The sequence below is a fragment of the Accipiter gentilis genome, chromosome 6 (genome assembly GCF_929443795.1).
Source record: "Accipiter gentilis chromosome 6, bAccGen1.1, whole genome shotgun sequence".
NCBI classification, from domain to species: Eukaryota; Metazoa; Chordata; class Aves; order Accipitriformes; family Accipitridae; genus Astur; species Astur gentilis.
In genome coordinates, this window is record NC_064885.1 from 42,023,925 (window position 1) to 42,033,335 (window position 9,411).

At 42.6% G+C, this 9,411-nt stretch overlaps 1 protein-coding gene across 2 annotated transcripts in view; it reads left to right on the forward strand.

Moving 5' to 3' along the window:
* PPM1L (protein phosphatase, Mg2+/Mn2+ dependent 1L) overlaps positions 1-2,631 on the forward strand; it is a 100,458-nt gene extending 97,827 nt beyond the window's left edge. For both annotated transcript variants that reach the window (XM_049801881.1, XM_049801882.1), the window contains exon 4: positions 2,102-2,631. In XM_049801881.1, the coding sequence (XP_049657838.1) occupies positions 2,102-2,448 (347 nt within the window). In that variant the 3' untranslated portion in view covers positions 2,449-2,631. The remainder of the gene's footprint in view (positions 1-2,101) is intronic.
* Positions 2,632-9,411: the final 6,780 nt, after the last annotated feature.

A 9,411-nucleotide genomic window follows, 5' to 3' on the forward strand; every position in this document is an offset into this window, starting at 1 on the left:
GAGTGGCCTTGAAACAACTGTGGTTTTGGCTTGTGAAGAAACACTCGGTTGTAGAGCCACAAGGTGACTGTCACTGCTGGAAATCTAAGTCATTCACCTTGAACATAATCCTCTGAGCTCAGCTCTCGCTAACATGCAAAATGTTTGTGCGGTTGCCAAAAAGCTTCTATTTCTTTAATGCCTTTTCTTCTCCAGTGGCAGCCAGCACTGCAGAATGTTTGCTTTTCCGTAAGCATTTTTATGTATTCTGTATGGATGGCTTTATAAAAGAAAATATTAGAAGTGCCAACAGACACTTCAGCAAACCACAGGAGTTCAACTTGTGCCGTAGGCAGTTCCAGGTGCCATGTGAGAATGGCACCGAAAAGTCACTTTGTACGCATAAGCACAACCTGCAAAGACTGTAGTAAGCATGCCGCAGCAGCATCAGCTATCTCCTCTGTAAGTACAGTAACGGGTGCAGGCATTGCTGTCCTCTAATTGTGTGTAAAATATCTACTTAAAACTGCCTCTTCTTAATTGCATTTTGCTTCCCCTGTCATTGCAATATGTACACATGATTACACTCCAGTTACTATAGTCCTAACGGCTTATGAAAAAACCCTGGGCTGGTGAGTAGGTGGCTGCGTAACATTTAACCGAGATGCCTCAAAACCTACAGCAGCAGCTGGACGGGGTTGGTTTGACTGCATATCTAAAGAGGAGTTCCAGTAGGCTCACCAGTCCTTCCTTTTTTTGACTACGGAAGGAAACATCTTCATAATGGAGACTCCGTAGAAATATTGAGGAAAACACCCAGCCAAAAAATTTTTGTTTCTGCTGGCTTTAACACAAATCAAGTTTCAAGCTTTAGACAACAATGAATCATTAAATGAAATGTAGTTTCACCTGAAAGCAGAAAGAATTCACAGATTAGATCAGCCAACCAGGAATGGAAATGCTATTGTAAGATTTAGGTGACTAGATGACTGACAAATAACGCATGGGCTGAAGTGCAGAGCTGAAAACATTCTGATAACTACAAAGAACAAAGACATTTATAAGAACACCAAAGCAGACAGCTTGCAGATATAAAAGACAACAGTTCACCTAATTTTAACAGTTCACTACATTTTAATGTTCCACATTTGCAAATTGTTTGTCCTCAAGTGACTTTTCATTCATGTTAAGGTGACAGGAATATTGCTATGAAACAGTGCAGACAGTGGCACACAGATGCACGCACAGGAATTGCAGGTGCTTCAGTTTTACACTTTGACCTTGGAACACCGTATAGTTCCCTCCCTGGCACAATCAGACGGTGTAGCAGCCAGGTGCTGGCTGTGTCAGAGTCATCGATTTCAGTGCAAAACATATCTCACCATAAGCAACCCCTACATAAAATAATGTATTTTAAACTCGAAGTAGCCTTAATCCTGGTGTCGGTAAATCCTGGTAAAAATCAATCAGTCAGATCCCACATTGCATTTTTTCTGACTTGAAGTAAAATTTCATGATCAGTTTGTTCACAACAGTTTTTTGGTTCTTTTTGACACAGCTCATTCAAGGAAGTTTGATAGAAGAGCCTATAAATGTTCTTGCACTTTCTTCTTTGCTTTATGCCTTAAAGTGAGACGTGAGTCCTACTGCAGGGTGTTTTCAGTGTTGTTACCTTCATAGGTCTTCTGAAAGGGGGGAAACGTGAACTACATAGAAAAAGGAAGTGTTTACTAACATAAGAATATAAAGATTTGCTTTCAGCACTTTTGTCTTAACATTGCCTAAGGCTTTCTGAACGGCAAGTTGTGTAGTACAGGAATACCTGTGTTCAAGAAGTTGTCGGTCTCTCGGGGGGAGTAGAGAGCATGAAGCTGCTTCGTTTCAAAGCAGAGCCATTCCTGACTTCTCTGCTTCAGCTGTTTCAAGAGCACTAGCGGCCACAATCCATCTCTTCCTGCAGCGCTCCGAGATTTACTTAAGGCATCTCCTGCTTTTTGAGACATGTAACATCTGTATACCTCAGGGACACATCAGGATGCATTTTTGGGTGGGTCTGGCAGGAATCCAGAGAAATGCTTTAACTTTAAAAAGAACTGCTTTAAGTGTTGGTGTTTCTCTCCAGGTGGTTTTATCAGCTTTAACGGCTCCTGGCGTGTTCAGGGGATCCTGGCCATGTCCCGCTCGTTGGGAGATTACCCTCTGAAGAACCTGAATGTTGTCATTCCTGACCCCGATATTCTTACCTTTGACCTGGACAAACTGCAGCCAGAGTTCATGATCTTGGCGTCGGATGGTCTGTGGGATGCTTTCAGCAATGAGGAAGCTGTCCGATTCATCAAGGAACGCTTGGATGAACCACACTTCGGTGCAAAGAGTATAGTTCTACAGTCCTTTTACAGAGGATGTCCTGATAATATAACAGTGATGGTGGTGAAGTTCAGGAATAGCAGCAAAACAGAAGAACAGTAATTACCAGTGGTTCTCTGCCTCACTCTGAACTTAAAACAAACTCTTACATTTTAAACATAGTAGAAAGCTCTAGTAAATACCGTTAAGATTCTACAGAAAAGGAACAGATCCCTCTGGTCTTTGTTCTTTGCTTAACAAAAGGAGCAATACAACAAATACATTCTGAGTGATTGTAAGAATTAAGTTTGTTCACATATACCTGTCTCCTGTGACCTTGCTGCTCCTTAGAAACTAACTGTAATCTTCCATCTCAGAATTTTCTTTACAAATCCTCTGTAGACTTTTCATTTGATCCCTTACCTCTCATTTCTAATAGTCAAAGGTTCATTCAGATGCACAGCAGGGTCAGGGCAGTGCTGCCGCTTAATAGCAAGTGATAGGAATGATGCTGCTTTTCACTCCTAGGTGTGACTCTTCAGAATGATGCTCTTGTGTTTCTCATCTCTTTTCTTTTTTAATCTGCAGTGATAAGGTTGTATAGGAAAAGGTTTCGGTTATTGGCCTGTTATTGATATGAAGGAGGAAGAGGAGCCAACTATTAGCCTGCTACCACAGAACTGGCTCTCTCGCTTTGTTTAACCTCCTCCTCCACCCCTTAAATGAATCCCTGCCAAGCATGTGATTAGGTATAGTTACTGAATTACCTGAAGCCACATGTTTATTCAGTCTGTGCATTACTCTAATAACATTTCTTCTATGCTATGTTGTATTCAAACCAACTAATGTTCAACTTACTTCGAGGTCTGACACCTGTATCAAAAAATAGCTCTGTTGTGATAGAAGAAAGTCTGTCATTCACCAAGACTCACCCTCACATTAGTTTTTTGGCATGGACTTTTCATAGGCGTGTAGAGAAAGTAATGCAAGATAAAATTAATGCCATTAGTGACTGTTTGGAAAACTAATCAAGACAGGGCATTCCTTAGAGCTACCTAGATGGAAGTCAAGCCTATTAAAGACTTCCCTGTACCACTGCAGATTAATTTGTGGTGTTAATCCAGGGGAAGACCACTTTAGAACCTTTTTTTGGTATAATGTATAAATGGCAGGCAGTGTCATTGCACTGTAGAGATGAAAGCTTGTGTTAAATCTAGATAAAAATATGTTTAGAACTGACTTTCAGTATTTAATTGTATATCCTGATCTGTGACTACTGTAAGTTTAAACAATGACGGTCTGAGTTTGCTCTACACCTGATAACTTAGTTGGCTGCTTCATGAATGAGAGGCAGCAGAAGCAGAACGACAGGGCGATGCGTGTTAGAGGAACAGAGCCAGGGCCTGAGTTGGAGGTTAGTATTCTGGGTGGCTTGCTTACCCGTATCGTGTCTTATAACAATCCTTGGGATTCTCTCCCCACGAAACGGGGTCCTGGACGATCCCCTGAGGTCTCTTGTCTTCAGGGTGATGGAGGTTGTCAGTATTTGGGTCCTGAGGTGAATCATGGATATAATGCATTAACTAACTTTGTGTCTGTTTCTTGGGTAAAGATACAATATTACCTAGCTAACAAGTTACCTGTTTCTCATCACCCACCTGTAGCCCTTTCTGGGCAAGTGGCTTGCTGGTCCCTAACATACTGTGATGTGTTGTGGTTGTGCTGAGCAGGCGTGTGTCTCTGAAGACGAAAATGAAAGAGCAAAAATTCTTCTTTCTGCTCAAGAAGGAATTCCCATCTTAGTCTTTTCATTTTTGTTCCTCGGTTATCTCTTCCCCAACAAACTTCCCTCCTTTAGCTTGTTTGGAGATAATCACAGCTTTTAATTGGATCTGTTGCTACTACCAGTGCTATTCAAATTGTGTATGTATCCTTTAGCAGCTTCTTCTCGTCCCAGACTCTGGGTAGAGCCCCTTGACTCTGAGGAACAGACAAGTGAAAAGCAGGCGTATGAAAGTGTCCGGCATCCTCTGAAACCGCAGGCATCCAGCCTGCACTGGTCCTTCCCTGGAGGATGCAAGGTTTCGGACTTTTTAAATCTCTTGAACAGTGCATTCAGTGAATTTAAATGCAACTTCGCAGTTAAATTGAGCGGCTAACAGGAAATGTTAATAATTGCAGAGCGCTTCCGTTATTTTATTTTTAAAAGGTATTAGAGGTCAGAACGCTGTGAAATGAAAACCTGGTGTGATATTTTCATGGGAGTGCTTAATCATGTACTCATAATGCTACAGCAGCAGTACCGAAACTGTGCTCCAGGCAGAGCTCACGGTGCATGTAGCATTTGCCTTTCCTTTCTCCTTCACAGACAATGTTTCCGTTGTACTGGCTTTTCTTTGTAGGACGCAGCTTGGATGTTTGTCAAAACAGCTGCCCAGGGAAAAGAAGAATTAGACCCAGCAGCCTACAGAACCCTAAAGCAGAGGGATGCTTGTATAGCAGAGACATCACTACTAATCCTTCACAGGCATTTGAGAAGTTGGAACTGGAACAATGGTCAGCTCTAAAAAAAAACATTATAGACTAATGCCACTTGAGTGAAAAGCTCATGGCTGCCACTAAGCCTCCTGCAGCTCACGTTCTCGAGGTTAGCGAGCGTTGCTGAGGAGTGCCCGTCCTTCTCCTGAGCACAGCTCACTTGCGGGTTGCTCCAGCACTTGAGATAGACAGGAAAATGAGGTGGCAGGAATTGTACGCGTTCACAGACTCCCGACGTAGCCGTGAGGAAGCAGTGGGAGGGTGGCTCGCTCTGGAAGTAAGCCACACTCACAGGATTTAGGAAAACACATAGTGCAATGCAATACAGAACTGTTTCACAGGCTTGTCTGGATATTTATTCCAGGATTCATTTACTCTGTCACTCACAGGCCCATGCGTTCAGTTACCGAATCAGCCCTATTTCAACCTCTGAGTGTCTGCAGTTGCAACAGTAGTTGTTTTAGCACCTTTAGCGTTCCCTGCAACACTCCCACCTTTGTAGCAGTAGCTCCCGTTCCTGGCCAAAGACATTCATGCCAATGATCTCTGGTAAGGTGGTTGACTTTTGGGTTTATTACTTTAAAAAACTAGTTACAGCTACTTTAGTTTTAAAAATGAAGGACTAATGGAGATGACAGGCTTCGTGCAGTCTTCCACATCCATGCGCAGTGCCTACCTATGCCCCGTTAGAATTCTAAGAAGTGTTTAATCCAGTTCTAGACACCCGTAACTTCCCAGTCATACTGATTTGTGCCAAATTCTGTCGTGATCCACACAGCTGTTGCATGACAAGATTAAGTAAGGTACCTATTGCTTACGCAACCTAAACGATCTAGGGTCTGATCCTCCACTGCCTTAATGATATATCCTACATCTGGAAAGGGTTGCCAGACACTGCAGCCAGAAATGACCCCAGGTACGCTGGGGTACAGCACCGGAGAGGCAGTGCTTCCAGCACGCCGTCCTCAGTCCTGCTTTCCTGCCCGGGCACCTTGCCAAAAAAGAAGGGAGATGCATTTTTGGTTCAAATGGCTTGCGCACATCTGGGAGCTGTGTTTGTGGAAGTTTTTTGTTGTTTAAGCCTGAGTAGCTCCACTGGTGACACCTGTTCATCAAGTAATGATGGCTTCTAATGGCAGAAAACTGGTATGTTAAGTTACTGCCAAAGAGCATCTTTCGTATGGTCCAAGAAGAAAAAATGTACCGTGTAATTAGTCATCCAGTCCTTAAAAGAATTTAGGCTTTTCCTAGAGGTGTTACAAGCTAACAGTTTAACCCTGGTAATCCATTTTAAAGATACTACCATTTAGCTTTTCATTCAGATTGTAGACTACCATTTAATTTATCGTTCTGATTATATACGAGCAGGGTTTTAGAGAGGCTGTTCACTCGCCCAGCCAGAGGGCTGTAGCCTTCTCCCCCGTAGCTCCTGGTACAATAACGGGGATCCCCGGTGCAGGTGCCAGCCTGGTTAGGTGGGATCACAGCTCCGTCTAGTGGCTGGCCTGGCCCTAAGCCCGCTAACCAACCCCTCCTGGTTAAAGTTACTAGCTGCTTTCTCAGTCCACGAGAAAAAAACGCGTGTGATTTAACGTCCCCGTTGTCCCATGGGCAGAACTGGGCTGTGAGGTTAACGCAGAGCCGTTCTCTCAGGCTGAATTTTGCAGCGGTGCCGAAGCAGCGCGGGCTGCAGGCGCGCATCCCCAGACCCAGCCGAGAAACGCAGACGCTCCGCTAAAACCGCGCGCCAAAGTTTGGCACACCGCAACCCTGCCCTGCGTCCCCTGCCAGCTTGCCCCCCGCACAGGTGTCTTCGCAACGTTGGTGAGTGCATTTTAAACGCAGTCCTAAAATTTCTGAAAATGCAAAATTTGAAATGAATGAGCCTGTTTTACCGAATAGACTGTTTAGATAAATGAAGAAAATGCCGTCTAACATCATGTATTGTGTACTGACTTGCGAACACAAGGTCAGTACCAAAACTATTGCTAACGTATTGCAGTATTGTACCATTTACATAAGGTAAAATGAAGAAAGAAGAAAAAAAGTTGCGAGGTTTTTACAATACATAAGTTAGTACTAAAGCAGTTCATCAGCTTGAACTAAGTGTTTGCTACATAAACACTAAAGGTGAATCTTGAAAATAAGGGAGTTTTGTTCTTCAGCTGCCTCTCAGAATATATAACATCTTGCTTTAAATAACGCTAATATATTGCTAATGTATCTGATACTTACTTTACGCAGAGACACATTTAGTAAGTGATTATACTAAAGAAAAAAACCTCACCAGCTGTTCATTTCCTTAAGTAGGTTTTTAGGCCGCCATCCTGAACTCTGGCTGTATGAAATTGCAAGGTTAAAATTTAGAATGTTCTGCTGAGGTTTGGCAACTGTATAGACCAGAGCTGCTGCCCCTCAGTGTTGTCAATATATTGATAAATTATCTTTCTAAACCTGAGGACTCATACCTAAAAAGATATATCCAATTAAGTTAATACTGAGTGGAAGTTTAAATCACTTTTATTTATATAGTGCTGACTACATAAGGCTTAGTTAGGCAGCTGGTTTACATATAGTTTTCCCGTAGGTAACTTCGAGTTCTAGGTATCAGTTGTCTCTAGTTATATATGATAGTCTAGATGCTCTGTTAAGCAAAATGCGTGCAGTCAAAGCAGTTGAAGCCTGTCTACAACCATCAACAGAGGCTCACATCAAGAGCAATTCTTGAGGAAAGTTTGGAAACCCAATTTTGTGAGCAGGTCATCTCCTATGTCTGGTCTGCTCAGTCTTCAGGAAGAACTCCAAATTAGTTGAGCAATAGGAAAATAAAGCACTTTTATCTGCATTTATCTGTGCCCCTGCAGATGGGCTCCGTTGGCTTCAGCTGTTGTTGATGAGAGGAGGCTCCCACGCCAGAACTGCCAGAGTCCGTGCGTGATTCTTACATTTTCTCCTTCTGGTGAGAAAAACTTAGTTATGTTAAAAACATGATTTTTTTTGGAAGAACTTCTTTGGAGCTGGTTCCGTTTTGTACGGAATCTCTATGCTGCTCTCAGGTACATCGTTCCTATGTGCATAAGCTAGGTACAAAACGTAAGCAGTGGTTAGCAATGCTGGATTTACAAATTAACTCAATTTTTATGAAGTCCAAACGCATTTACCTTTAACAGGGCAAACCGTAACAATCACGTAACTGTTAACGACAAAGTTAACAGGAGCAGGGTCTAGAAAAACAACTTTAAAACCTGCCCTGTGTGAATGACGGTAAAACCACTTCTAGCCAATGTATTAGGAAATGCGCTCTCAGAAATGATTGAGACAGACTCATTATGAAAACGAACCGTACATTTAGAACTCTGCAAGGGCAGGTCAGAGCTTTATTAACAAAAATCCTACACAACGCACAAGATAACAAAACCTCAATGTTTAAGTGATCCATCTTGGTTAACGACAGCTTCCATTTAGTACAACACGGCTGTATTACCGTAGATAAGAGCCTCTTCAGGCTTCTCTGTAACATTTTTTCACTCAGAGCCAGAAGCGTTTTAAAGATTTTATCTTTACTGCAAGCTCAGGGGAGACCGCACTTTACTCCTAGGTGGAGGACCACCGCAGGCCAAGCATGACTGAGAGGAGCGGCTAGGACGTCGGGCTGAGCCCCATCCCAGTCGGGAGGGACATGACACCTCACACCATCGTCTCTCACACTAAAAAAACCACAACAAAACATTTGGATTAACGTGGCCGGGAAAATTCATGTGCTGCGCAGCAACTGTCTAGAGGTAAACAGAGCTCAGATGTAGAAACCATCTCGAGAGAGGTCACTTGGGGTAAACTTTGTCTTTTTGAGTCCTTATTTTATAGGAGGAAAATAAAGTCCCGAAGTCCTATAAGGGCAGGTGAGACAAACTATCTATACCACAGGTAGTATTTCCTCTTGAGAGTTGCAGGTCAATACTGCTTTTAGCTAAGAATCGCATAACAGCAGCATTTCAGAGAGGCTATATTTTCTTTAGTCCTGCGAAAGAAAGCGGCTTTAGGATTTTTAGAAACCCCATAAATAAATGGGGGGGGGGGGGGGTGGTTTTGTTTTACAATTTTAGGTATCTTGTACAATTTTAGGTTTCTTTAAAATGTGGACTCGACTACACTTGAAAAAACCCCACCACCAAACCCAACCATCTGCTTAGCTTCATTTTAACTTCGTTTTCTTTCCTTCCTATGTGGAGTACTTGCATTTGGATATGGTTTACAGCTTAATATGCAATACACAGTAACAGCATTAAAACCCGACAAGCTTAATTTAACGGAGACTGTAGAAACCTTTACGTCTCTTTCCCTACCACCTCTATCTTAAGCAAACTGTAAAGTACTTAATAAATTACCAAAATGGTACACTCAGACAAAAATGGAGATGAATGGAAATTCAAAAAATAGGGAGCAAAGCTCTGCCTCCCAGACTCCTCCAACATACCCAACATAACTGATGGACACGTACCGGGAATTCAGTGTCACGTTGTTTGGTTGACCTTCAGTTTTTAGTTTAAA